We start from the raw sequence: 27,915 nt of genomic DNA on the forward strand, positions 1-27,915 counted from the left end.
AAAATGTGATATTGTGCTGTATCCATATAAGAACAAATTTTATGCACTCCTGTTTTACACAAAGACATGCAGGCACACACAAAGGTGCAAAAACACAGACACACAGAAGAAGCCAACCATACGAATGGGAAGAGCAAAGTCTGGTAAATTTTGCGCTGTCCATGGTGCTGACAGACACAGGAAAGGCAGAGACAATGAGAGTACACAGCCCTTTCAAATTTCAAGTGTGACTCTCTGTATGTGACCTTAATTCAGATGATTTACAGTGAATGTAATACAACAACAACAACAACAACAATATAATAATAATAAACGTCTAATGAGGATCTTATTTTGCCAAGTAATTAGAGCGTCGCAGATCAAATTCAGTGTCACTTTAGGTACACATATCACTCTGGTTTACATCCGTAAAATAGCAAATGCAAAGATGATTTTTTTTTTTTTAAACTGCTGAATAACTGATATAAAATCATAAGCAACTGACTGGCATCAAATTGCATATCTAGCAGAGAATTACAATGAAGTGGAGATTCATACAACTTTATAGAAAGACAAAGCCAACCTCTAGTGGAGAGTCTGGTTCATCCAGGATGCTCTTTTCACTCTGTATCCGCTGCATCGTCCCTGTAGAACTGGGGTCCATTATCAGCACGTTTTGACTACCAGCTCTGCCGAACTTACAGTCACTCTTTCTGGAGTCAGTCGTCCTGCACACCTCATAATTGTACACGTGTTGGAGAGTCCCTGTTCCCAAAGTGTCTGAGTAACGTGGAGGATAATATGGAATCACAGGGAGACTGGAGTGATACAGGATGCGAGACTGTCTCCATCTGTAGATTTTCACTGATATAATAACCACTAAACACGTGACGAAGAGGAAGGAGACCACAGCCAGAGCCAACACTAAGTAAAAAGTCAGGTTGTCATTGTACTCCTTGTCGTGGGTAAAGTCAGTGAACTCCGACAGCACTTCAGGGAAGCTGTCCGCCACCGCCACATTCACAATGACTGTAGCTGAACGAGAGGGCTGCCCGTTGTCCTCCACTATAACAGTCAGTCTCTGTTTCACTGCATCTTTATCAGTCACTTGGCGGATAGTTCTTATTTCTCCATTCTGTAAGCCCACTTCAAACAGCGCCCTGTCTGTGGCTTTCTGCAGTTGATAGGAGAGCCAGGCATTCTGTCCAGAGTCCACATCAACAGCCACCACTTTAGTCACCAGATAGCCCACATCTGCTGACCGAGGCACCATTTCAGCCACCAGAGAGCCACCAGTCTGGACTGGGTACAGGACCTGAGGAGAGTTGTCGTTCTGGTCCTGGATCAGTATTTTCACTGTCACATTACTACTGAGTGGAGGAGAGCCTCCATCCTGAGCTTTGACTGTGAATACAAGCTGCTTGATCTGTTCATAATCAAATGAGCACACTGCATGTATAACTCCAGTTTCAGAGTTTATGGACACATAAGAAGAAACTGGGTTGCCACTGACCTGTGTGTCCTCCAGAAAGTACGAAAGTCTTGCGTTTTGATTCCAGTCAGAGTCTTGTGCGCTCACACTGAATATTGACAACCCAGGGGCGTTATTTTCATTGATATAGGCACAATAATTCGGTTTAGTAAAGACTGGAGAATTATCGTTTACATCAGAAATTTTTAGAAGCAGGGCTGCTTTAGTAGACAGTGGAGGTGATCCAGAATCAGTTGCAGTTATGGTTATGTTGTATTCTGGTTTGGATTCACGATCAAAAGCTGCATCTGACAGCAAATTGTAATAATTAGTCAAAGATGATTGGATTTTAAAGGGGAGATTAGAATCTACTGAGCATGTTATCTGACCATTTCTTTCAGAGTCAGCATCTTTAACATTAAAAACAGCAATCGTCGTGCCTGGAGGGACATCCTCTGAAATCAGACTGGTGAATGACATTATATTTATAACCGGTGCATTATCATTTACGTCAGTGACCTCAATGACAACTTTGGTTGCGTCACTTAGGCCACCCTGGTCTTTGGCAATTACTCTTATTTCGTATTTTTTATCTTTTTCAAAATCAATATTTTCAGCAACAGTTATTTTTCCAGAGAAACTGTCAATTTCAAATATTTCCCCAGACTTTCCCTTTATATTCGAAAAAGCATATGTTACCAACCCATTAGACCCACTGTCGGCATCTGATGCATTCACAGTGGTTATATAGGTGCCTATGGCTGCATTTTCTGTCACAGTGGCAGTGTACAGTGATTGATTAAATACAGGAGAATTATCATTGGCATCAAGAACAGTGATCTCGATATTTACGGTACCAGATCGATGTGGACTTCCTCCGTCTACTGCTATCAGCTTTAAAGAGAGGTGTGGGTTCAACTCTCTGTCTAATGGCTTCTGTAAAACCATTACAGCGAATTTGATTCCGTCTGCGTTGGACTGCTGTTTCAGAACGAAATTATCATTAGGGGATAAAACATAATTTTGCAAACTGTGGGTCCCTGCATCGGGGTCATATGCGCTTTCTAAATCGAAATGCGATCCTATTGTTGCAGATTCGCTAATTTCTAGATTAATTACATTATTTTTGAAAGCTGGTGCATGGTCATTCACGTCTAATATTTCTACTGTTACCCTGTGCAGTTCAATTGGGCTTTCTAAAATAATTTCAACGCTGAAGCTGCACGGTGTTACGTCTCCACAAAGCTCTTCTCGGTCTATTCTCTCATTCACGACTAGAATCCCTTTGTCTGTTTTCAGCTCAGTGTACTGGTTCTTTTCTCCGGTGACGATGCGGGCCCGACCAGAACGGAGCCTTTTCAGATCCAGACCTAGATCTTGTGCTGCATTACCGATCAGAGAGCCTTTCTTCATTTCCTCCGGTATTGAATAGCGGATCTGGCCATTGATGGTGGAAATCATGAAGTAAAACATGAACAGTTGCCATGTAAATGTCCAACACAACAGCCATTTTCCGCATCGGTCCTGACGTATCATCATGTCGTTAAGAGTAAAATCCGATATGTGCAAGTCAATTAAATTCTTCAGCCACACATACAGACGCAAGCTACACTCCAGTTCAGTAGTGCCGCATTTCTGACGAGCAAAATCTGTCGGTCATTATCAAACAAAAAAAAGGGCTGTTTCAGCCCGAGAGTATTTCCGTCGAATGTCTCCTTGTATGATGACAGTGTTTTTATCCCCTCCCCTTTCTCTCCTCTATCAAAGTCTTAACAACACTAGACTCTGTTTTACTGATCAACAGCGTCTCTTAGAGTCCAAACGGAGGAAAGAACCAGTCAAAAAAAAAAAAAAAATCCATGCAATCTATTGTGTGAACCGACAAGAATACGAAAGTGGAAATTAATAGATGAATAACCTGAAACCACAGTGTAACATCAAATCAAACACTTCATATAATCAAATCAAACCATAGTCAGAGAGCCAGCGATTTATAGCAGTGTTTATACCAAACACGTCTCATTGTATGGAGCCGTGCAACATTGCAGAGGTTAATATAAAGGTAAAAGAAGAATAGTAACTACAACGAGAAATGTGCACATTTTAGTCGGCAAAATTCTAGAGAAGTGTCAGTGAAAGGAGGAGTTTTGATTGTCAGTACTAAGCATATTCACTCTGCACAACACAAGCACGTTAACTGTCTGCTTCGACACACAATGAAATTAAGTAAAACTAGGCTAATATGCAAGTGAAATGTGACTGAATACAAGAGCATGTTATCTAATATGTAAAGTGAGATGCTGTCCATGGTGCTGAAAAACTAGGTATGGCGGGCAACAGCTCCCAATGAATTTAACTACACACTGAAAGAAATGACGGCACAGAGAGGAAGATACATCATTTAACTAACCTCTAGAGGAGAGTCTGGTTCATCCAGGATGCTCTTTTCACTCTGTATCCGCTGCATCGTCCCTGTAGAACTGGGGTCCATTATCAGCACGTTTTGACTACCAGCTCTGCCGAACTTACAGTCACTCTTTCTGGAGTCAGTCGTCCTGCACACCTCGTAATTGTACACGTGTTGGAGAGTCCCTGTCCCCAAAGTGTCTGAGTAACGTGGAGGATAATATGGAATCACAGGGAGACTGGAGTGATACAGGATGCGAGACTGTCTCCATCTGTAGATTTTCACTGATATAATAACCACTAAACACGTGATGAAGAGGAAGGAGACCACAGCCAGAGCCAACACTAAGTAAAAAGTCAGGTTGTCATTGTACTCCTTGTCGTGGGTAAAGTCAGTGAACTCCGACAGCACTTCAGGGAAGCTGTCCGCCACCGCCACGTTCACAATGACTGTAGCTGAACGAGAGGGCTGCCCGTTGTCCTCCACTATAACAGTCAGTCTCTGTTTCACTGCATCTTTATCAGTCACTTGGCGGATAGTTCTTATTTCTCCATTCTGTAAGCCCACTTCAAACAGCGCCCTGTCTGTGGCTTTCTGCAGTTTATAGGAGAGCCAGGCATTCTGTCCAGAGTCCACATCAACAGCCACCACTTTAGTCACCAGATAGCCCACATCTGCTGATCGAGGCACCATTTCAGCCACCAGAGAGCCACCAGTCTGGACTGGGTACAGAACCTGAGGAGGGTTGTCGTTCTGGTCCTGGATCAGTATTTTCACACTCACATTGCTACTGAGTGGAGGAGAGCCTCCATCCTGAGCTTTGACTACTAGCTGAAGCTGTTTAATCTGCTCATAATCAAATGATCGTATCGCATTAATAGCTCCAGTTTCACTGTTTATGGAGACGTAAGACGAGGTTGGACTACCATTGATCTGTGTTTCTTCAAGAAAGTACGAAATTCTAGCATTTTGATTCCAGTCAATGTCCCGTGCGCTGACGGAAAATATGGACACTCCAGGGGAATTGTTTTCCGTGACGTGAGCAACGTAAGTAGTTTTATCAAATAATGGGGCATTGTCATTCACATCAGAGATTCTCAGATGTAATATTGTTGTGGTTGACAGGGACGGCGATCCTGAATCGGCAGCCCTTACAGTTATGTTATACTCTGGTACAACTTCTCTGTCAAACGCCGAGTCTGTTACTAATGCATAGTAATTAGTCAATGTTGATTTTATTTTAAATGGGAGGTTGCTGTCTGTTTTACAAATAATCTGACCATTTTGTTCCGAGTCTGCGTCAATCACATTAATTATCGCAACTGTGGTGCCCGGGGCAGAATCCTCCGGCACAGGGCTGGAGAATGACATCACATTTATGATAGGTGCATTATCATTGACGTCTACAATCTCAATTAGCACCTTACTTGAATCTGTCAGACCTCCTTGGTCCATAGCTTCAATCATAATTTCATATTTCTTATCTTTTTCATAATCTACCTGTCCTACAAGTGTTATAGTTCCCGTGATTTCGTCTAAATGAAATATGTCAGCCAGCTGCTCTTTCATATTTGAAAATTTATATGTGACGAGACCATTTGATCCACTATCTGCATCGCTTGCATTCACTGTCGTGATATAGGTGCCCTTTAATGCATTTTCCGAGACAGTAGCCCTGTAGAGAGACTGGTTAAAAATGGGAGGATTATCATTAACATCGAGCACTGTGATATCTATATTTACTGTACCAGATCTATGCGGAGTTCCACCGTCAACAGCGATGAGCTTCAGTGATATTCTTGGTTCGCTTTCTCTGTCTAGTGGCTTTTGTAAGATCATCTCTGCATATTTTCGACCATCTGGACTTGAGTGTTGCTTCAAACCAAATATGTCATTGGTAGTCAGTATGTATTTCTGCAGACCGTTACTGCCCACATCTGCGTCTTCGGCACTGGCTAATAAAAACCGTGATCCCAGTGTGGCTAATTCGCTTATTTCAAATTTGATTTCATCTTTTCTAAATGTCGGGGCATTGTCATTTATGTCAATTATTTCCACTGTTATTCGGTGCAACTCCATAGGATTTTCTAAAATTACCTCAAAGCTGAAGCTGCATGGTGTTACGTCTCCACAAAGCTGCTCTCGGTCTATTCTCTCATTCACGACTAGAATGCCTTTGTCTGTTTTCAGCTCGGCGTATTGGATGGTTTGTCCGGTCACGATACGGGCGCGACCAGAACGGAGCCTTTGCACATCCAAACCAAGGTCTTGAGCCACGTTACCAATAAGTGATCCCTTTTTCAGCTCCTCAGGAATTGTATACCTGATTTGGCCCGACACGATGTGACTAAGAGACCACAGGAACAGCAGAAACGACCATACTGAGCTGCAACACAAACGCCATTTCACGCACGAAGGAGGAGAGTTTTCAAACGCCATTGCACAAATAAGAAAACGTATTACCAACGGCCTGTTGTACAAAATCCGTAAAAAACAAAGGCGGTTGCATCAAGTAATCCTCAGATTTTAAAGTCCTTGCTCCGAATGAATTTGTGGTCGCAGTCCTGCCTGTGAAGCCCACAGTTTGTTTTCTCTCCTGACTAAATGAGAAGATGAGGGCTCTGCCTCCACTGACTCAGCTCTGAATACTCGTTTCACTGACCAACAGCGTCCCTTACTGTCCAAAGCATGAATATCATGACCAAAAGCAGACAATAAAAGTGTCTTTGCCAATCACTATCTGTAGAAGACCAAACATTGTTAATCGAAACCAAAACAGAAAATGACCACTTTTGATCACATATTTGTCATTAATTATAACCGATGATTTTGTGTCCATGGAGATGCATTGATTTGCATTGGACCAAATGGTATTGAGCCTTAATTAGGCTATGTGAAAATATATCTATGACAGTTCTCGTAAACAATGACATTGGCTGGGCAACTAAAACTTCAACACTTGGCCCCGCTTTCAAAGTGAATTGGGCATTAGTTTAAAAAGGACGTCCTGCCAGGGGAGCTGTCCCTGAGTTGTGGTTCTGAAAATGCCTCTTGGGTTACCAGTTATATGTGAGCCCAGGGGGCACGCACTGTTTTGTATGACCTCTGAAAAAGCACAAACATGATAATGGGTGAAAATCAATATGCCATAGGCCTCACCTCTAGTGGAGAGTCTGGTTCATCCAGGATGCTCTTTTCACTCTGTATCCGCTGCATCGTCCCTGTAGAACTGGGGTCCATTATCAGCACGTTTTGACTACCAGCTCTGCCGAACTTACAGTCACTCTTTCTGGAGTCAGTTGTCCTGCACACCTCGTAATTGTACACGTGTTGGAGAGTCCCTGTCCCCAAAGTGTCTGAGTAACGTGGAGGATAATATGGAATCACAGGGAGACTGGAGTGATACAGGATGCGAGACTGTCTCCATCTGTAGATTTTCACTGATATAATAACCACTAAACACGTGATGAAGAGGAAGGAGACCACAGCCAGAGCCAACACCAAGTAAAAAGTCAGGTTGTCATTGTACTCCTTGTCGTGGGTAAAGTCAGTGAACTCCGACAGCACTTCAGGGAAGCTGTCCGCCACCGCTACGTTCACAATGACTGTAGCTGAACGAGAGGGCTGCCCGTTGTCCTCCACTATAACAGTCAGTCTCTGTTTCACTGCATCTTTATCAGTCACTTGGCGGATAGTTCTTATTTCTCCATTCTGTAAGCCCACTTCAAACAGCGCCCTGTCTGTGGCTTTCTGCAGTTTATAGGAGAGCCAGGCATTCTGTCCAGAGTCCACATCAACAGCCACCACTTTAGTCACCAGATAGCCCACATCTGCTGACCGAGGCACCATTTCAGCCACCAGAGAGCCGCCAGTCTGGACTGGGTACAGAACCTGAGGAGGGTTGTCGTTCTGGTCCTGGATGTTTAATTTGACGGTTGTATTGCTGCTTAGAGGTGGGGAACCTCCATCCTGTGCTTTTACTAAAATATTTATTGTTTTGATTTGCTCATAGTCAAATGATCGAACCGCCTGTATGACTCCACTTTCTGCATTAACAGATATGTAAGTGGATATGGGGTTACCATTTAACTGAGTATCAATAAGCAGGTAAGACACTCGTGCGTTCTGCCCTGAGTCAGAGTCGCCTGCTTTCACGGCAAACACAGACAATCCGGGGGAATTATTCTCCATTATATTAGCTTCATAATAATTCTGCTCAAATATGGGGGCATTATCGTTGACGTCGGAGACTCGAAGTGTTATTGTTTTGTTCGTTGAGAGTGGTGGGCTACCTTCATCCACAGCCGTGAAAGTGATATTATAATCAGGATTACTCTCCCTGTCAAGGACACCGTTTGTTACCAGAGTGTAATAATTCTTAAGGGATGAGTGGATTGTGAACGGGATATTGCCGTTAACTGAACAGCCCACTTTGCCATTTTTGCCTGAATCTAGATCTTTAACGTTTATGATGGCTACAGTAGTTCCACTAGGAGAATCCTCGGCGATGGCACTAGAAAACGAGGTTAGTGTTATCACAGGTGCATTGTCATTTACATCCGTCACTTCAATTATTACATTTGTTGATGTGCTTTGTCCACCTTGATCTTTTGCCTGCACACCGATCTCATATAATTTATTCTCTTCATAATCAATCACACCGTTTACAGTTAAATCGCCGCTGTCTTCATCCAGAAGAAATAGCTCAGCAACATTACTTGACATGTGATTAAAGTGGTATGTAACACGTCCATTCATCCCTTCATCTGCATCTGTTGCGCTCAACCTCACAACTAATGTCCCCTTTGGAACATTTTCTTTAACAGACGCCTTGAAAATTGATTGCGTAAAAACTGGAGCATTGTCATTTGTGTCTCTGACAGTGACGTGTATTTTTAGTGTCCCTGATCGCTGTGGTTCACCCCCATCCACAGCAGTTAGAGTGAGAAGCAGCTTTTCTTCTTTCTCCCGATCTAACGCGTTAGAAAGATACAACTGTGCATATTTATGACCGTTTGGGCTGGACAAGACCTTAATATTAAAATGTGTGGTTGGGTGTAACGTATAGCCATTTAAAGCGTTGATACCAACATCAGTGTCGGTGGCACTCACTTGTAATATTTCGGTTCCCGGAAGAGCAGATTCTAGTATTTCTACATGCATTTCTTTCTCATGAAATACAGGTGCATTATCATTAACATCCAACACTTCCACTACGACGCTATGTAGTTGCATTGGATTCGTCATAATCATTTCAAAATTCAAGCTGCAGGGCGATGTCTGCCCGCAGAGCTGCTCTCTATCTATTCTTTCTCCCACGACCAGAATCCCTTTGTCTACATCCAGCCTAATATACTCGCTGCTATCACCGCTAACAATTCGTGCACCGCCTGATTTCAGTCTTTTAGCGTCGATTCCCAAATCTTCAGCCACATTTCCCACAAAAGAGCCCTTTCTCATCTCCTCGGGGACAGAGTAGCGGATCTGGCAGACTGTCGCCTCAATAAGAAAAACAAGGATGAAGGCCTGTACTTGCCATTTAATCCTGGTTTCACTGCTAATAAGAGCCATATTCCCGAAGCAATCCGTCCAACTCCACATTAAAGTATGGTGCAAACAACCTGCCAATAACCCCGTCCAGTCCTTCTGTTCGTGTGTGTATAATCCACAGAGTGACAACAAAATCGTCAGTCGAAAAATCAATGGTGAAAATAAGGACCGACTGCCCTGCTCTCCACGGTACACTAAGAGGAGGATTGGAGGTGTAACTGCATTTCCAAAGCTTTACACATGCTTAGAAGGCCAACAGCGGCCCTTAGAGTCCGATATGAAAATAACAAGTGCTGTCAAAAAACAAAGCGGGAAAATACTCGTCTCTGAAAAGCAGTTCAGTGTGTGGGGAGCAGTAAACGTTTAAAGGATCTAGAAGTGTGCATTCTGTTTCAACGACAGAAACAAAGTGGGACAGCAAAATGCATCTGCAGCCACAGGACACGTTGCTGTTAACTGAAAACACTCCTACTAATGCAATACTACCACAGTACCAGTACTGTGGTAGTATTGCATTTGCTTTCTCCCTCCTGAAATAGCTTAGCTCAATTCACAAAGTCAGAGCATATTTTCTAATGACAACAGACAAAAGCACCCCATGCAGTACAGAAAACATTACAGATTAGTAGCAGGTAATAGCAGCAGAGTGTTCATCTGCCTTGCTAATTCCCTCTCACTTCAAGGAACTGGCACAACTCTGAAAGGAGCTGTCCATTACTAGTAGTACTGAAGATACCCACTAAACAGACAGTGAGACAAACCATAAAAAATAAGTAATATCTGCAATCTAAAAATACACCATAACTGATGCACTGCAAGTTTGTCAAGAACGAAGGATCAAAAAACTCACCTCTAGAGGAGAGTCTGGTTCATCCAGGATGCTCTTTTCACTCTGTATCCGCTGCATCGTCCCTGTAGAACTGGGGTCCATTATCAACACGTTTTGACTACCAGCTCTGCCGAACTTACAGTCACTCTTTCTGGAGTCAGTCGTCCTGCACACCTCGTAATTGTACACGTGTTGGAGAGTCCCTGTCCCCAAAGTGTCTGAGTAACGTGGAGGATAATATGGAATCACAGGGAGACTGGAGTGATACAGGATGCGAGACTGTCTCCATCTGTAGATTTTCACTGATATAATAACCACTAAACACGTGATGAAGAGGAAGGAGACCACAGCCAGAGCCAACACTAAGTAAAAAGTCAGGTTGTCATTGTACTCCTTGTCGTGGGTAAAGTCAGTGAACTCCGACAGCACTTCAGGGAAGCTGTCCGCCACCGCCACATTCACAATGACTGTAGCTGAACGAGAGGGCTGCCCGTTGTCCTCCACTATAACAGTCAGTCTCTGTTTCACTGCATCTTTATCAGTCACTTGGCGGATAGTTCTTATTTCTCCATTCTGTAAGCCCACTTCAAACAGCGCCCTGTCTGTGGCTTTCTGCAGTTTATAGGAGAGCCAGGCATTCTGTCCAGAGTCCACATCAACAGCCACCACTTTAGTCACCAGATAGCCCACATCTGCTGACCGAGGCACCATTTCAGCCACCAGAGAGCCGCCAGTCTGGACTGGGTACAGAACCTGAGGAGGGTTGTCGTTCTGGTCCTGGATCAGTACTTTCACACTCACATTACTACTGAGTGGAGGAGAGCCTCCATCCTGAGCTTTCACAGTCAGCTGAAGCTCTTTAATTTGTTCATAATCAAATGAGCGCACCGCATGCAAAACCCCAGTTTCAGAGTTTATGGACACATAGTTAGAAACTGGATCCCCGTTAATTTGTGTGTCCTCCAGGAAATAGGAGATTCTCGCGTTTTGACTCCAGTCAGAGTCCTGCGCACTGACAGTGGTGATGGACACCCCAGGGGAATTATTCTCTGCGACGGAAGCTGAATATGAGTTTTTGTCGAACAACGGGCCGTTGTCGTTTACGTCAGAGATTCTAAGTTGTAATGTGACAGAGCTAGAAAGAGGAGGAGCACCGGAATCGATGGCTATTATTTCAATGTCGTATTCAGATGTAGTCTCTCTATCAAAATGCTGATCAGCCACTAGATTATAGTAGTTCGTTAATGACGACTGGATTTGAAAAGGAAGCGTTTTGTCTATCACACATTTTATTTGTCCATTTTTCTCTGAGTCAGCGTCTTTGACATTGATGACGGCTATTGTTGTGCCGAGAGGGGCATCTTCTGATACAGTGTTAGAAAATGACATGATATTTATAACCGGAACATTGTCGTTGACGTCTGTGACATCAATTACGACTTTACTGGTCCCTGTCAAACCACCTCGATCCCTTGCCTCTAACCTGAGCTCATATTTTTTCTCTCTTTCAAAGTCAATGAGTCCGGCAACAGATATGACACCTGTGTTTTCATCGATACTAAACATATCAACCGTGCTGCCTTTTATTTTTGAAAAACTGAATATTACTTCTCCGTTAGTGCCAATGTCTGCATCAGTAGCGTTAACTGTTGTAATGTAAGTACCTTTTGGCGCATTTTCCACGACCACGGCCCTGTAGACTGACTGGTTGAATACAGGCTCGTTATCGTTTGCATCTAAAACAGATACATTTATATTCACAGTACCAGATCTCTGCGGGTTTCCGCCGTCTACTGCTATTACTTTTAGAGTGAGACTGGCGTGTTCTTCTCTGTCTAATGGCTTTTGGAGCACCAGTTCAGCGTATTTACTGCCGTCTGGATTTGCATGTTGTTTCAGAATGAAATAATTATTCGGAGACAGAATGTAATTTTGCAACGCGTTTAGTCCAACGTCGGGATCAACTGCGCTTTCAACGGGAAATTTTGCTCCAGCCGTGGCAGACTCGCTCATTTCAAACTGGATGTCTTTATTTGGAAAGAAAGGGGCGTTATCATTTATATCCAGAATTTCCACAGTGACACGATGAAGTTCGATTGGATTTTCTAAAATCATTTCGAAGCTGAGACTGCACGGTGTCACATCTCCGCAAAGCTGCTCTCGGTCTATTCTCTCGTTCACGACAAGAATCCCTTTGTCTGTCTTCAGCTCAGTGTACTGCATGTTTTCTCCACTGACGATGCGGGCCCGACCGGAACGGAGCCTTTCCAGACGAAGACCAAGGTCCTGTGCTACACTGCCAATAACGGAGCCCCTTTTCATCTCCTCTTGGATAGAATAACGAATCTGGCCAGCCACCCTATCACCCACAGAAGTAAGCAAAATTAGAAATCCCACTTTCCATTGTAACGTACAAAACAATCGCCATCTTACACTCCGAAGGTAGATTTGGTCTCGGGTTGCCATAACAGAAACAGTAGATCCTGAGGAATGAAGTGTCCCCACTTAGAAAAAATGGAAATGAGCTTGTACTCCTCCTTAAAAACTGTACTGGTGTTTGAAAGCAATGCGCTCCTCCTATATTAAAAAATCGGCTCTTCACGCCCTGTCCTCACATGAAGGACTATATCTACGCTGTCATGACAAACTACAGAGGGAGGGGGAATGGTAGGCTGGCTGTGAACACTAAAATCGTTTTGCTGACCAACAGCGTCACTTAGAGTTCAAAACCTGAACTCCTTACTCCTCACCTTAAGTAAAAGGCGCATTTATGAACTTAGTGCTCAAAAGTTTACTATTACTGCATTTGTGTGATGGTGAGGGGACGGAGTCAATTGAAACAACAGTAGAAATTACAGATACTGCAATGACATTCAATCAAATGTTGTACTGTTAGAAATATTAGATGACATTCAAAAAGCAAAAGATGACTATAACAGGTAAAAAAAAAAAAAAGGAAAGGAAAAGGAAAAAAGTGAAGGAATATCGCTGTCTGTGGTACTGAAACAAGAAGCATCACGAATGCAGTGAAAGGACAAGTATGAGCCAAAGGTGTTAAAGATCAAACTAAAACACTGACACAAAACGAAATAGTAACGAAACTCTGCTCAGTATTATCACGTTGTTTGTCTGAATATGGAAGAGTCACATTCAGTTTACACAAAGTGAACCATGTGATTGCTGCTGGACATACACACATTACTGGTTTTGCTATTGGTCAGTTCACTTCATTTATCATTTTACATACAAAACAACAAAAAAAATAATATACACAATAAAAAGGGATTGCAAATTCTAAAATGTAAATTCGGGATTTAGGGTACAAAACACCAGAGATTTAGTCAGGGGATTAGACTAAACTAACCTCTAGTGGAGAGTCAGGTTCATCCAGGATGCTCTTTTCACTCTGTATCCGCTGCATCGTCCCTGTAGAGCTGGGGTCCATTATCAGCACGTTTTGACTACCAGCTCTGCCGAACTTACAGTCACTCTTTCTGGAGTCAGTCGTCCTGCACACCTCGTAATTGTACACGTGTTGGAGAGTCCCTGTCCCCAAAGTGTCTGAGTAACGTGGAGGATAATATGGAATCACAGGGAGACTGGAGTGATACAGGATGCGAGACTGTCTCCATCTGTAGATTTTCACTGATATAATAACCACTAAACACGTGATGAAGAGGAAGGAGATTACAGCCAGAGCCAACACTAAGTAAAAAGTCAGGTTGTCATTGTACTCCTTGTCGTGGGTAAAGTCAGTGAACTCCGACAGCACTTCAGGGAAGCTGTCCGCCACCGCCACGTTCACAATGACTGTAGCTGAACGAGAGGGCTGCCCGTTGTCCTCCACTATAACAGTCAGTCTCTGTTTCACTGCATCTTTATCAGTCACTTGGCGGATAGTTCTTATTTCTCCATTCTGTAAGCCCACTTCAAACAGCGCCCTGTCTGTGGCTTTCTGCAGTTTATAGGAGAGCCAGGCATTCTGTCCAGAGTCCACATCAACAGCCACCACTTTAGTCACCAGATAGCCCACATCTGCTGACCGAGGCACCATTTCAGCCACCAGAGAGCCGCCAGTCTGGACTGGGTACAGAACCTGAGGAGGGTTGTCGTTCTGGTCCTGGATCAGTACTTTCACTGTCACATTACCACTGAGTGGAGGAGAGCCTCCATCCTGAGCTTTGATAACGAAAACCAGCTGTTTAATTTGTTCATAATCAAATGAGCGCACTGCATGGATCACTCCGCTTTCTGCATTAACAGAAACATACTCAGAAACTGGAGAGCCACCGATATTAGTATCCTCCAGAATATATGAAATTCGGGCGTTTTGGTTCTCATCAGGATCTTTTGCCATGACAGTGAGAAGGGAAACGCCTGGAGAGTTATTCTCCGCAATAAACGCGTTGTAAACACCTTGTGAAAACACCGGAGAATTATCGTTCACATCAGAGACCTTTAAATGAAAGGTTCTTTTTGTTGAGAGAGGAGGCATTCCTGCATCTGTCGCAACGACAGTGATGTTATAGTCTGAAACACTTTCACGATCTAATACAGCATCTGTTACCAATGTATAGTAATTTCTTAAATTGGATTTAATCTTGAAAGGTGCATTTTGTTCTATTCTACAACTGACTTGTCCGTTATCGCCTGAATCGAGGTCTTTAACATTTATAATGCCAATAGTTGTACCAGGAGGGGAGTCCTCTGACACAGGACTAGTGAATGACATGACGCTGATAGTAGGGGCGTTGTCATTCACATCAGTTACTTCAATTATCACTTTACTAGAATCCGTTAAACCTCCCTGATCCTTTGCATCAATCCTGAGTTCAAATTTTTTATCTTTTTCAAAATCTATTGCGCCTGAAACAGACAACACACCAGAGACTTGATCAATGGACAACAAGTCAGCTATATTGCTCTTCACGTTTGAAATTGAAAATGTGATGTAACCGTTCGATCCACTATCTGCGTCTGTAGCATTAACAGTGACGATATGAGTGCCCTTTGCTGCGTTTTCTATCACCGTGGCCTTGTAAACAGACTGGTTAAAAACGGGTGCGTTGTCATTGGCATCTAAAACTAGTATGTTTATATTCACTGTACCAGATCTCTGTGGATTTCCGCCATCTACTGCAATAAGCTTTAAGGAGAGACTGGGAGCCTCCTCTCTGTCTAACTGCTTCTGAAGCACCATCTCTGCATATTTACTCCCGTCTGGATTTAAATGCTGCTTTAAAACGAAATTGTCGTTTGAGGTTAAAACATAATTTTGCAGGCCATTGACGCCAACATCAGGATCCTCTGCATTATCCAGCACAAATCGCGCCCCGACGTTAGCGGACTCGCTTATGTCTAACATAATATCTGACTTCTTGAACACGGGCGGATGATCATTCACATCCAGCACTTCAATCGTTATGTGGTGTAGCTCCATAGGGTTTTCTAAAATTATTTCAAAGCTGAAGCTGCACGGTGTTATGTCCCCGCACAGTTGCTCTCGGTCTATTCTTTCATTCACGACTAGAATCCCTTTGTCTGTCTTCAGCTCGGTGTACTGGATGTTTTCTCCGGTCACGATACGGGCCCGGCCAGAACGGAGCCTCTTCAGATCCAAACCGAGATCCTGAGCTACATTACCAATGAGAGAGCCCTTCTTCATCTCCTCTGGTATTGAGTAGCGGATCTGACCAGCCACCACATTGAACAAGTAAAGCAAAAAAATAACCATTACCCGCCGAGGTCCGAAATACAAACGCCATTTGCAGAGTGGTTGCTGATACGCCATGTCAGAGAGGGACATTTTCCGATGAGAAAGAACCGAGATCATCCGAACTGAATCCAGCTACATCAACCCTTTGTTCATATGTTAGAGAAAGGGGAGCCACTAAAATCCAAAAGCCTTTCTTTTCCGAGATGTATAGCGCACGTTTCCGGATGGTGCCTCTAAGCCTACTTCAATGGGAGCTTACAAAGAACGTCCCCGAAACGTAACACAGAGAGATGATGGGAACACATTATATTCTTGTTCAACAGCGTCACTTAGAGTCCAAAATGTGAACACCAATCAGTTTGAAAGTACAATGAAGAAAGTATTCAAGGCAAGGAAACATGATAAATGTGTGTGTGGCCAGGTCATAAGAGAGGACCAGACACAAAGAAATATTTTTCGTGGGTTATTTTATTCCCCGACTGTTCTCAGCCAGAACACAGCATTAATTTTATAATTTTGAGGGTGGTATGAAACAAATTCAAATAAAAAAATAAGAAACCAAAACACTGCTTTCCCTCTCAGCAAAGTTGATTTTGTGAACTTTAACCTTCACTAAACACAGACAAACAACAGTAGTGGCTGCTTTCCTACATAAACAGAAAATAAGACACTCAGTCACATCACGAACCCCATCCTTTACAGTGAAATTACGTAAATAAACAGAAACATATATTTTCAGCATTCAAACATATTATTACAACTGATCCTACACGAACTTAAATAACTTCTTTTGAACATGTAAATCATAAACTCACTCACGTCCAGTGAATAGTATACAGCCTCGATTCACACAGCATAAAACACTCCTCTTTCGCCCCTCTGTAATGTGCATCAATATACAAAATCACACTTTTTAGTAAAATCAACAACATAAGACGCCATAACAAGGACTTTTATCATTCATTGTGTCACTTACGCCGATCCGCCACTCAGCGGAATGGAGACAGCTCACACACGCACCTGACCATATGCTCCCACTGACAAAGTGCGTTTACTCGTCACACACCAGCTTGTTAGCTCTGTAACACTCGACTGACTCTGCTAATTGTTCACTCTGTGATTCGCCGTTTTTCAGTATGTTTCCATCCTCACAGTTGACAATTACACACCACAGCAGTCGCTAGCTTAAGTGTCCACAACATTTCGCGGGTCTGTCAGGTATCATGGGACTTCCGAGTTCTCGCGAGATTTGCAGTCGCTGGTCTTAAAGTGACAATAACATTTACTCCCTTATCACCCAACATATACACAAAAAGCACTGTAACCCTAGTTCACCCGGCTACATGTGTTTGTATCATCACGACTTCCGGCTTAAAGACATAAAAAGGAGAGAGACAGGGAGCGAGAGAGAAAGAGAGAGACAGAGAGAGAGAGAGGAATAATTAAATATTACATTTGCACATTTTGAGGAACTTTCCAAAGGAGTGTGTATGTATAATGATAACAATAATATGTCTCTGATTATCATTATTAGTCGCAGTAGACTTTTATGATAAGCTTTGAGGAAAAATGGATGATTCTAAATGACAGAAAGCATTTTCAGTCCAAGAGGAGCTTTCCACACAGTGGTGCTGAAACGAAGCGTGTTAACTTAGTTTCGGTTAAACTGCTGTCAGTTACTTCTTGCAATTTATTAACGGTTCAGAGAAACAATGTTTGCATAAGTAAACCCTTGCGTAATACAGCTCACCTCTAGTGGAGAGTCTGGTTCATCCAGGATGCTCTTTTCACTCTGTATCCGCTGCATCGTCCCTGTAGAGCTGGGGTCCATTATCAGCACGTTTTGACTACCAGCTCTGCCGAACTTACAGTCACTCTTTCTGGAGTCAGTCGTCCTGCACACCTCGTAATTGTACACGTGTTGGAGAGTCCCTGTCCCCAAAGTGTCTGAGTAACGTGGAGGATAATATGGAATCACAGGGAGACTGGAGTGATACAGGATGCGAGACTGTCTCCATCTGTAGATTTTCACTGATATAATAACCACTAAACACGTGATGAAGAGGAAGGAGACCACAGCCAGAGCCAACACTAAGTAAAAAGTCAGGTTGTCATTGTACTCCTTGTCGTGGGCAAAGTCAGTGAACTCCGACAGCACTTCAGGGAAGCTGTCCGCCACCGCTACGTTCACAATGACTGTAGCTGAACGAGAGGGCTGCCCGTTGTCCTCCACTATAACAGTCAGTCTCTGTTTCACTGCATCTTTATCAGTCACTTGGCGGATAGTTCTTATTTCTCCATTCTGTAAGCCCACTTCAAACAGCGCCCTGTCTGTGGCTTTCTGCAGTTTATAGGAGAGCCAGGCATTCTGTCCAGAGTCCACATCAACAGCCACCACTTTAGTCACCAGATAGCCCACATCTGCTGACCGAGGCACCATTTCAGCCACCAGAGAGCCGCCAGTCTGGACTGGGTACAGAACCTGAGGAGGGTTGTCGTTCTGGTCCTGGATCAGTATTTTCACACTCACATTGCTACTGAGTGGAGGAGAGCCTCCATCCTGAGCTTTGACAACGAAAACTAGTTCTTTAATCTGCTCATAATCAAATGAGCGCACCGCATGGATCACTCCGCTTTCTGCATTAACAGAAACATACTCAGAAACTGGAGAGCCACCGATATTAGTGTCCTCCAGAATATATGAAATTCGGGCGTTTTGGTTCTCATCAGGATCTTTAGCCACCAGCGTCAGAACAGAAATACCTGGAGAGTTATTCTCTGCAATAAAAGCGTTGTAAACACCTTGTGAAAACATAGGAGAATTATCGTTCACATCAGAGACCTTTAAATGAAAGGTTCTTTTGGTTGAGAGAGGAGGCATTCCTGCATCTGTCGCAACGACAGTGATGTTATAGTCTGAAACACTCTCACGATCTAATACAGCATCTGTTACCAATGTATAGTAATTTCTTAAATTGGATTTAATCTTGAAAGGTGCATTTTGTTCTATTCTACAACTGACTTGTCCGTTATCACCTGAATCGAGGTCTTTAACATTTATAATGCCAATAGTTGTACCAGGAGGGGAGTCCTCTGACACAGGACTAGTGAATGACATGACGCTGATAGTAGGGGCGTTGTCATTCACATCAGTTACTTCAATTATCACTTTACTCGCATCTGTCAAACCTCCCTGATCCTTTGCATCAATCCTGAGCTCAAACTTTCTGTCTTTTTCATAATCAATAGAGCCTTTTATTGAAACGACACCAGTGTTTTCATCGATCATAAACAAATCACTTAGACCACTGTTGAGATCTGAAAAATAATATGTAACAATGCTGTTTGACCCGGTATCTGCGTCACTAGCATTAACAGTGGTAACGTAAGTGTCTCTGGGAGAATTTTCCATTACAATAGCCTTATACATCGACTGATTAAATACAGGCGCATTATCATTGGCATCAAGAACAGTGATATCTATGTTAACTGTGCCAGACCTCTGCGGACTTCCACCGTCTACGGCTATTAACTTCAGTGATAGATGAGGATTGGTCTCTCTGTCTAATGGCTTCTGAAGCACCATCTCTGCGTACTTCTTCCCATCCGCATTAGAATTTTGTTTTAAAACAAAATTGTCATTCTCAGTCAGAAAGTATTCCCTGAGTCCATTAACACCCACGTCTGGGTCTTCTGCGCTTGACAGTGAAAACCGAGAGCCAATATTAGCCGATTCGCTGATTTCAAAATGGATGCTATTTCTTTTGAACGTGGGTGAATGGTCATTTATGTCTGTTATTTCAACTGTAATTTGATGTAGCTCCATAGGATTTTCTAAAATCACCTCAAAGCTGAAACTACACGGTGTCACGTCTCCACAAAGCTGCTCTCGGTCTATTCTCTCGTTCACGACTAAAGTCCCTTTGTCTGTCTTCAGCTCGGTGTACTGGATGTTTTCTCCGGTCACGATACGGGCCCGGCCAGAACGGAGCCTCTTCAGATCCAAGCCAAGATCCTGAGCTACATTACCGATAAGGGAGCCTTTCTTCATCTCTTCTGGGATTGAATATCGGATGTGTCCACCGACCATATGGTTGAAATAAAAAAGGAACAACAGCAACTGCCAATTCATTCCGCTGCCAAAGCGCCATTTTACGCACCAGGTATTGGTTAATATTCCACATGCCATAGCGAGAGAAAAACACGAAAATATGCTCTACAATGTTCCAAGCGCAACACTTTTTATGAAAAATACATGAATCAAACCACTGAAGAAAAAATGTGTTGTCTTTCCAGTTTCCTGTGTATATCTGAATGGATGTATCGCTCAACGCGAGTCTGTTTGCTCGAATGTCAACCCACATAATGTAGCCTGCACTGTCTCCTTTTCTCTCACGGAAGCAAGGGAGGGGACTCTGGTAATCTTCGAAGCATTATGTTGGGTTGACCAACAGCGTCCCTTAGAGTCTACAATTTGTAACGCAATGTAACATAGAATTACTTTTGGAAAGATATTACAGTCACTTGGAGAAATAGCTATTTCAACACAAAAAAGGAATTATTATCACCCTGAGATTTAGTGTAATTCATTATTTATGCAGATAGCTCAACAGATACTCTGATGTCTGACTTAAGAAAGACTAAATAAAACAACTAAAATAGACAAAACACGAAAACAAAATACAATTAAATTTCTGTCATGGACTAGGAAGCGCTGGCAAAGCAAACCACAGTAGTTTGTTCAAGCTATAGTTCAAATCAAATTATACAGTGACGTTTTTGATTCTCAGTATACTCATCGAAGCCACACAAAAAACATTTTTTACAATCACGAGTGAATACATATTAAGAGAATGGAAACCAACACACTGAACAAGCCCATTCATAGTGTTGGAAGAAACAAGCAAGTTATAACTTCGCGTCAAGGAAAAAATGCAATTGATTCAAACCGGTGTGCATATGAAACAATAAAACAGCACAGCACTAACTTAGGGTCAAGGGTGTTGTTCTTCTTAAGTTCTGAATATAAATACAGAAGCAGGGTTCTTATCGAGTAGTGTGAAGTGAGACGCTGTCCATGGTGCTGAAATTGTTCACAACAATTTTAACGACACACAAAGAAATAAAAGCACAGAGTCGAAACTACATTATTTAACTCACCTCTAGAGGAGAGTCAGGTTCATCCAGGATGCTCTTTTCACTCTGTATCCGCTGCATCGTCCCTGCAGAACTGGGGTCCATTATCAGCACGTTTTGACTACCAGCTCTGCCGAACTTACAGTCACTCTTTCTGGAGTCAGTCGTCCTGCACACCTCGTAATTGTACACGTGTTGGAGAGTCCCTGTCCCCAAAGTGTCTGAGTAACGTGGAGGATAATATGGAATCACAGGGAGACTGGAGTGATACAGGATGCGAGACTGTCTCCATCTGTAGATTTTCACTGATATAATAACCACTAAACACGTGATGAAGAGGAAGGAGACCACAGCCAGAGCCAACACTAAGTAAAAAGTCAGGTTGTCATTGTACTCCTTGTCGTGGGTAAAGTCAGTGAACTCCGACAGCACTTCAGGGAAGCTGTCCGCCACCGCCACATTCACAATGACTGTAGCTGAACGAGAGGGCTGCCCGTTGTCCTCCACTATAACAGTCAATCTCTGTTTCACTGCATCTTTATCAGTCACTTGGCGGATAGTTCTTATTTCTCCATTCTGTAAGCCCACTTCAAACAGCGCCCTGTCTGTGGCTTTCTGCAGTTTATAGGAGAGCCAGGCATTCTGTCCAGAGTCCACATCAACAGCCACCACTTTAGTCACCAGATAGCCCACATCTGCTGACCGAGGCACCATTTCAGCCACCAGAGAACCACCAGTCTGGACTGGGTACAGGACCTGAGGAGAGTTGTCGTTCTGGTCCTGGATCAGTACTTTCACAGTCACATTACTACTGAGTGGAGGAGAGCCTCCATCCTGAGCTTTGACTGTGAATACCAGTTCTTTAATTTGTTCATAATCAAATGAGCGCACTGCATGTATAACTCCACTTTCTGCATTAACAGAAACATACGCAGAAACTGGAGAGCCACCGATATTAGTGTCCTCCAGAATATATGAAATTCGGGCGTTTTGGTTCTCATCAGGATCTTTAGCCACCAGCGTCAGAACAGAAATACCTGGAGAGTTATTCTCCGCAATAAACGCGTTGTAAACACCTTGTGAAAACATAGGAGAATTATCGTTCACATCAGAGACCTTTAAATGAAAGGTTCTTTTGGTTGAGAGAGGAGGCATTCCTGCATCTGTCGCAACGACAGTGATGTTATAGTCTGAAACACTTTCACGATCTAATACAGCATCTGTTACCAATGTATAGTAATTTCTTAAATTGGATTTAATCTTGAAAGGTGCATTTTGTTCTATTCTACAACTGACTTGTCCGTTATCACCTGAATCGAGGTCTTTTATATTTATAATGCCAATAGTTGTACCAGGAGGGGAGTCCTCTGACACAGGACTAGTGAATGACATGACGCTGATAGTAGGGGCGTTGTCATTCACATCAGTTACTTCAATTATCACTTTACTTGAATCCGTTAAACCTCCCTGATCCTTTCCTTCGATTCTGAGCTCATACTTTTTGTCTTTTTCATAATCAATAGAGCCTTTTATTGAAACGACACCAGTTTTTTCATCGATCATAAATAAATCACTTAGACCACTGTTGAGATCTGAAAAATAATATGTAACAATACTGTTTGACCCGGTATCTGCGTCACTAGCATTAACAGTGGTAACGTAAGTGTCTCTGGGAGAATTTTCCATTACAATAGCCTTATACATCGACTGATTAAATACAGGCGCATTATCATTGGCATCAAGAACAGTGATATCTATGTTAACTGTGCCAGACCTCTGCGGACTTCCACCGTCTACGGCTATTAACTTCAGTGATAGATGAGGATTGGTCTCTCTGTCTAATGGCTTCTGAAGCACCATCTCTGCGTACTTCTTTCCATCCGCATTAGAATTTTGTTTCAAAACAAAATTGTCATTCTCAGTCAGAAAGTATTCCCTGAGTCCATTAACACCCACATCTGGGTCGTCAGCACTGGTCAGTGGAAAACGAGAGCCAATATTAGCCGATTCGCTGATTTCAAAATGGATGCTATTTCTTTTGAACGTGGGTGAATGGTCATTTATATCTGTTATTTCAACCGTAATTTGATGTAGCTCCATAGGGTTTTCTAAAATCACCTCAAAGCTGAAACTACACGGTGTCACGTCTCCACAAAGCTGCTCTCGGTCGATTCTCTCGTTCACGACTAAAGTCCCTTTGTCTGTCTTCAGCTCGGTGTACTGGATGTTTTCTCCGGTCACGATACGGGCCCGGCCAGAACGGAGCCTCTTCAGATCCAAGCCAAGATCCTGAGCTACATTACCGATAAGGGAGCCTTTCTTCATCTCTTCTGGGATTGAATATCGGATGTGTCCACCGACCATATGGTTGAAATAAAAAAGGAACAACAGCAACTGCCAATTCATTCCGCTACCAAAGCGCCATTTTACGCACCAAGTATTGGTTAATATTCCACATGCCATAGCGAGAGAAAAACACGAAAATATGCTCTACAATGTTCCAAGCGCAACACTTTTTATGAAAAATACATGAATCAAACCACTGAAGAAAAAATGTGTTGTCTTTCCAGTTTCCTGTGTATATCTGTATGGATGTATCGCTCAACGCGAGTCTGTTTGCTCGAATGTCAACCCACATAATGTAGCCTGCACTGTCTCCTTTTCTCTCACGGAAGCAAGGGAGGGGACTCTGGTAATCTTCGATGGATTATATTGAATTGACCAACAGCGTCCCTTAGAGTCCACAAATAGTAACGCAATGTGACATAGAATTACTTTTGGAAAGATATGGCATTCAACTGGAGAAATATTTCAACACAAAACAAGAGATATTCTCACCCTTACATTAAGTGTAATGCAGTATTTATGCAAATAGCTCAACAAATACTAATGAATATGAATAAAAAGAGCAAGTAAAACAGTCAAAACACAAAAACAAAATATAACTACAACAGTGGTTGTACGAGTGTAGAGAACACTGACGTTTTTTTATTCTAAATATAATGATCTCAATCACACAAAAACTAATTTTTCAACAGTCGTGAGTGAATGCGTGTGGAAATCACAACCCTGAACCAAGTCCACTTATCATGTTGGAAGAAGCAAGCAAGCTATCACTTCGCCGAAAGAAATGTAACTGATTCAAACCAGTGTGTATATGAAACAATAAAACAGCACAGCACTAACTTAAGGTCAAGACTGTTGTTCTTTTAAAAGTTCTGAATGTCAATAATGAAGCAGGGTTCTTATCGAGTGATGTAAAGTAAGATGCTGTCCATGGTGCTGAAATGGTTCACAACTATTTTAACTACACACAAAGAAATAAAAGCACAGAGTCGAAACTACATTATTAACTCACCTCTAGAGGAGAGTCTGGTTCATCCAGGATGCTCTTTTCACTCTTTATCCGTTGCATCGTCCCTGTAGAGCTGGGGTCCATTATCAGCACGTTTTGACTACCAGCTCTGCCGAACTTACAGTCACTCTTTCTGGAGTCAGTCGTCCTGCACACCTCGTAATTGTACACGTGTTGGAGAGTCCCTGTCCCCAAAGTGTCTGAGTAACGTGGAGGATAATATGGAATCACAGGGAGACTGGAGTGATACAGGATGCGAGACTGTCTCCACCTGTAGATTTTCACTGATATAATAACCACTAAACACGTGATGAAGAGGAAGGAGACCACAGCCAGAGCCAACACTAAGTAAAAAGTCAGGTTGTCATTGTACTCCTTGTCGTGGGTAAAGTCAGTGAACTCCGACAGCACTTCAGGGAAGCTGTCCGCCACCGCCACATTCACAATGACTGTAGCTGAACGAGAGGGCTGCCCGTTGTCCTCCACTATAACAGTCAGTCTCTGTTTCACTGCATCTTTATCAGTCACTTGGCGGATAGTTCTTATTTCTCCATTCTGTAAGCCCACTTCAAACAGCGCCCTGTCTGTGGCTTTCTGCAGTTTATAGGAGAGCCAGGCATTCTGTCCAGAGTCCACATCAACAGCCACCACTTTAGTCACCAGATAGCCCACATCTGCTGACCGAGGCACCATTTCAGCCACCAGAGAGCCGCCAGTCTGGACTGGGTACAGGACCTGAGGAGGGTTGTCGTTCTGGTCCTGGATCAGTACTTTCACTGTCACATTGCTACTGAGTGGAGGAGAGCCTCCATCCTGAGCTTTGATAACGAAAACCAGCTGTTTAATTTGTTCATAATCAAATGAGCGCACTGCATGGATCACTCCGCTTTCTGCATTAACAGAAACATACTCAGAAACTGGAGATCCACCGATATTAGTGTCCTCCAGAATATATGAAATTCGGGCGTTTTGGTTTTGATCAGGATCTTTAGCCACCAGCGTCAGAACAGAAATACCTGGAGAGTTATTCTCCGCAATAAACGCGTTGTAAACACCTTGTGAAAACACCGGATAATTATCGTTCACATCAGAGACCTTTAAATGAAAGGTTCTTTTTGTTGAGAGAGGAGGCATTCCTGCATCTGTCGCAACGACAGTGATGTTATATTCTGAAACACTTTCACGATCTAATACAGCATCTGTTACCAATGTATAGTAATTTCTTAAATTGGATTTAATCTTGAAAGGTGCATTTTGTTCTATTCTACAACTGACTTGTCCGTTATCACCTGAATCGAGGTCTTTTATATTTATAATGCCAATAGTTGTACCAGGAGGGGAGTCCTCTGACACAGGACTAGTGAATGACATGACGCTGATAGTAGGGGCGTTGTCATTCACATCAGTTACTTCAATTATCACTTTACTTGAATCCGTTAAACCTCCCTGATCCTTTGCATCAATCCTGAGTTCATACTTTCTGTCTTTTTCATAATCAATAGAACCTTTTATTGAAATGACACCTGTTTTTTCATCAATCATAAACAAATCACTTAGACCACTGTTGAGATCTGAAAGATAATATGTAACAATGCTGTTTGACCCGGTATCTGCGTCACTAGCATTAACAGTGGTAACGTAAGTGTCTCTGGGAGAATTTTCCATTACAATAGCCTTATACATCGACTGATTAAATACAGGCGCATTATCATTGACATCAAGAACAGTGATATCTATGTTAACTGTGCCAGACCTCTGCGGACTTCCACCGTCTACGGCTATTAACTTCAGTGATAGATGAGGATTGGTCTCTCTGTCTAATGGCTTCTGAAGCACCATCTCTGCGTACTTCTTTCCATCCGCATTAGAATTTTGTTTCAAAACAAAATTGTCATTCTCAGTCAGAAAGTATTCCCTGAGTCCATTAACACCCACGTCAGGGTCGTCCGCACTGGTCAATGGAAAACGAGAGCCAGTATTAGATATTTCACTGATTTCAAAATGGATGCTATTTCTTTTGAACGTGGGTGAATGGTCATTTATGTCTGTTATTTCAACTGTAATTTGATGTAGCTCCATAGGATTTTCTAAAATCACCTCAAAGCTGAAACTACACGGTGTCACGTCTCCACAAAGCTGCTCTCGGTCTATTCTCTCGTTCACGACTAAAGTCCCTTTGTCTGTCTTCAGCTCGGTGTACTGGATGTTTTCTCCGGTCACGATACGGGCCCGGCCAGAACGGAGCCTCTTCAGATCCAAGCCAAGATCCTGAGCTACATTACCGATAAGGGAGCCTTTCTTCATCTCTTCTGGGATTGAATATCGGATGTGTCCACCGACCATATGGTTGAAATAAAAAAGGAACAACAGCAACTGCCAATTCATTCCGCTGCCAAAGCGCCATTTTACGCACCAGGTATTGGTTAATATTCCACATGCCATAGCGAGAGAAAAACACGAAAATATGCTCTACAATGTTCCAAGCGCAACACTTTTTATGAAAAATACATGAAACAAACCACTGAAGAAAAAATGTGTTGTCTTTCCAGTTTCCTGTGTATATCTGAATGGATGTATCGCTCAACGCGAGTCTGTTTGTTCGAATGTCAACCCACATAATGTAGCCTGCACTGTCTCCTTTTCTCTCACGGAAGCAAGGGAGGGGACTCTGGTAATCTTCGAAGCATTATGTTGGGTTGACCAACAGCGTCCCTTAGAGTCTACAATTTGTAACGCAATGTGACACAAAATTACTTTTGGAAAGATATAGCATTCAACTGGAGAAATATTTCAACACAAAACAAGACATATTCCTGAGATTTAGTGTAATTCAGTATTTATGCAGATAGCTCAACAAATGCTCTGATATCTGACTTAAGAAAGACTAAATAAAACAACTAAAATAGACAAAACACGAAAGTAAAATACAATTAAAATTATATTATGGATCAGGAAGCGCTGGTAAAGAAACCATAATAGTTTGTTAATAAATAAATGAGAACACTGACGTTTTTTTATTCTGAATATAACAATCTAAGTCACACGAAAACCAATTTTTCAATAGTCATGAGTGAATGCATGTGAAAATGACAACGCTGAACCAAGTCCACAACACACACAAGCAAGCTATCACTTTGCGTAAAGAAATGCAACTGATTCAAACCAGTGTGTATATGAAACAATAAAACAGCACAGCACTAACTTAGGGTCAAGGGTGTTGTTCTGAATGTCAATACAGAAGCATGGTTCTTATCAAGGGAAGTAAAATGAGACACTGTACATGATGCTGAAACGAAGGTATAGCGCGGAGCAGTTCATGATAAATTTAACTACACACACAACGAAATAAGGACGCAGAGCCAAAGCAACATTATTTAACTCACCTCCAGAGGGGACTCTGGTTCATCCAGGATGCTCTTTTCATTCTGTATCCGCTGCATCGTCCCTGCAGAACTGGGGTCCATTATCAGCA

The 27,915-nt window shown here is 42.6% G+C and overlaps 9 protein-coding genes across 31 annotated transcripts in view; all 9 read right to left on the reverse strand.

Moving 5' to 3' along the window:
• LOC139606386 (protocadherin gamma-C5-like) overlaps positions 1-27,915 on the reverse strand; it is a 276,343-nt gene that overhangs the window by 127,198 nt on the left and 121,230 nt on the right. The gene's annotated exons all lie outside the window — the stretch shown is intronic.
• LOC139606409 (protocadherin beta-4-like) lies at positions 528-3,001 on the reverse strand. The gene is made up of 2 exons (XM_071458593.1): positions 2,603-3,001; positions 528-1,318 (listed from the first exon to the last, which is right to left on the reverse strand). Exons 1-2 carry the CDS (start codon positions 2,987-2,989, stop codon positions 542-544), a joined length of 1,164 nt encoding a protein of 387 aa, XP_071314694.1. The 5' UTR covers positions 2,990-3,001; the 3' UTR covers positions 528-541.
• Positions 3,846-6,298, reverse strand: LOC139606413 (protocadherin gamma-A1-like). The gene has a single exon (XM_071458597.1). The coding sequence runs from the start codon at positions 6,294-6,296 to the stop codon at positions 3,852-3,854; it is 2,445 nt and encodes an 814-aa protein (XP_071314698.1). The 5' UTR covers positions 6,297-6,298; the 3' UTR covers positions 3,846-3,851.
• LOC139606405 (protocadherin gamma-A7-like) lies at positions 6,996-9,458 on the reverse strand. Its single transcript, XM_071458588.1, has 2 exons — positions 9,057-9,458; positions 6,996-7,772 (listed from the first exon to the last, which is right to left on the reverse strand). The coding sequence occupies exons 1-2, from the start codon at positions 9,456-9,458 to the stop codon at positions 6,996-6,998; spliced, it is 1,179 nt and encodes a 392-aa protein (XP_071314689.1).
• LOC139606402 (protocadherin gamma-A10-like) lies at positions 10,227-12,716 on the reverse strand. The gene has a single exon (XM_071458585.1). The coding sequence runs from the start codon at positions 12,700-12,702 to the stop codon at positions 10,231-10,233; it is 2,472 nt and encodes an 823-aa protein (XP_071314686.1). The 5' UTR covers positions 12,703-12,716; the 3' UTR covers positions 10,227-10,230.
• On the reverse strand, positions 13,565-16,069 carry LOC139606398 (protocadherin beta-11-like). The gene has a single exon (XM_071458579.1). It carries the CDS (start codon positions 16,067-16,069, stop codon positions 13,586-13,588), a length of 2,484 nt encoding a protein of 827 aa, XP_071314680.1. The 3' UTR covers positions 13,565-13,585.
• On the reverse strand, positions 17,636-20,141 carry LOC139606395 (protocadherin beta-3-like). The gene has a single exon (XM_071458575.1). The coding sequence runs from the start codon at positions 20,139-20,141 to the stop codon at positions 17,646-17,648; it is 2,496 nt and encodes an 831-aa protein (XP_071314676.1). The 3' UTR covers positions 17,636-17,645.
• LOC139606410 (protocadherin beta-4-like) lies at positions 21,099-23,916 on the reverse strand. The gene is made up of 2 exons (XM_071458594.1): positions 23,176-23,916; positions 21,099-21,888 (listed from the first exon to the last, which is right to left on the reverse strand). Exons 1-2 carry the CDS (start codon positions 23,549-23,551, stop codon positions 21,104-21,106), a joined length of 1,161 nt encoding a protein of 386 aa, XP_071314695.1. The 5' UTR covers positions 23,552-23,916; the 3' UTR covers positions 21,099-21,103.
• Positions 24,438-27,816, reverse strand: LOC139606107 (protocadherin beta-4-like). The gene is made up of 2 exons (XM_071458132.1): positions 26,510-27,816; positions 24,438-25,222 (listed from the first exon to the last, which is right to left on the reverse strand). The coding sequence occupies exons 1-2, from the start codon at positions 26,883-26,885 to the stop codon at positions 24,438-24,440; spliced, it is 1,161 nt and encodes a 386-aa protein (XP_071314233.1). The 5' UTR covers positions 26,886-27,816.

The sequence above is a fragment of the Trachinotus anak genome, unplaced genomic scaffold (assembly GCF_046630095.1).
Source record: "Trachinotus anak isolate AG129_WGS33_773 ecotype Australia unplaced genomic scaffold, CSIRO_AGI_Tana_v1 ptg000021l, whole genome shotgun sequence".
Lineage (NCBI taxonomy): Eukaryota > Metazoa > Chordata > Actinopteri > Carangiformes > Carangidae > Trachinotus > Trachinotus anak.

Coding starts and splice junctions, on each gene's coding strand:
- LOC139606409 (XM_071458593.1), bottom strand. CDS start 2,989: ATGATGATACGTCAGGACCGATGCGGAAAATGGCTGTTGTGTTGGACA. Junction 1,319..2,602: donor TAACAGTAGAAATATTAGAC/GTGAATGACCAT, acceptor ATACTGATCCAG/GACCAGAACGACAACTCTCC.
- LOC139606413 (XM_071458597.1), bottom strand. CDS start 6,296: ATGGCGTTTGAAAACTCTCCTCCTTCGTGCGTGAAATGGCGTTTGTGT.
- LOC139606405 (XM_071458588.1), bottom strand. CDS start 9,458: ATGTGGAGTTGGACGGATTGCTTCGGGAATATGGCTCTTATTAGCAGT. Junction 7,773..9,056: donor TCGTAGTGGAAGTGTTGGAT/GTTAATGATAAT, acceptor TTAAACATCCAG/GACCAGAACGACAACCCTCC.
- LOC139606402 (XM_071458585.1), bottom strand. CDS start 12,702: ATGGCAACCCGAGACCAAATCTACCTTCGGAGTGTAAGATGGCGATTG.
- LOC139606398 (XM_071458579.1), bottom strand. CDS start 16,069: ATGATCTCGGTTCTTTCTCATCGGAAAATGTCCCTCTCTGACATGGCG.
- LOC139606395 (XM_071458575.1), bottom strand. CDS start 20,141: ATGGCATGTGGAATATTAACCAATACCTGGTGCGTAAAATGGCGCTTT.
- LOC139606410 (XM_071458594.1), bottom strand. CDS start 23,551: ATGGCATGTGGAATATTAACCAATACTTGGTGCGTAAAATGGCGCTTT. Junction 21,889..23,175: donor AAACCCTATGGAGCTACATC/AAATTACGGTTG, acceptor GTAGTAATGTGA/CTGTGAAAGTACTGATCCAG.
- LOC139606107 (XM_071458132.1), bottom strand. CDS start 26,885: ATGGCATGTGGAATATTAACCAATACCTGGTGCGTAAAATGGCGCTTT. Junction 25,223..26,509: donor AAATCCTATGGAGCTACATC/AAATTACAGTTG, acceptor GTAGCAATGTGA/CAGTGAAAGTACTGATCCAG.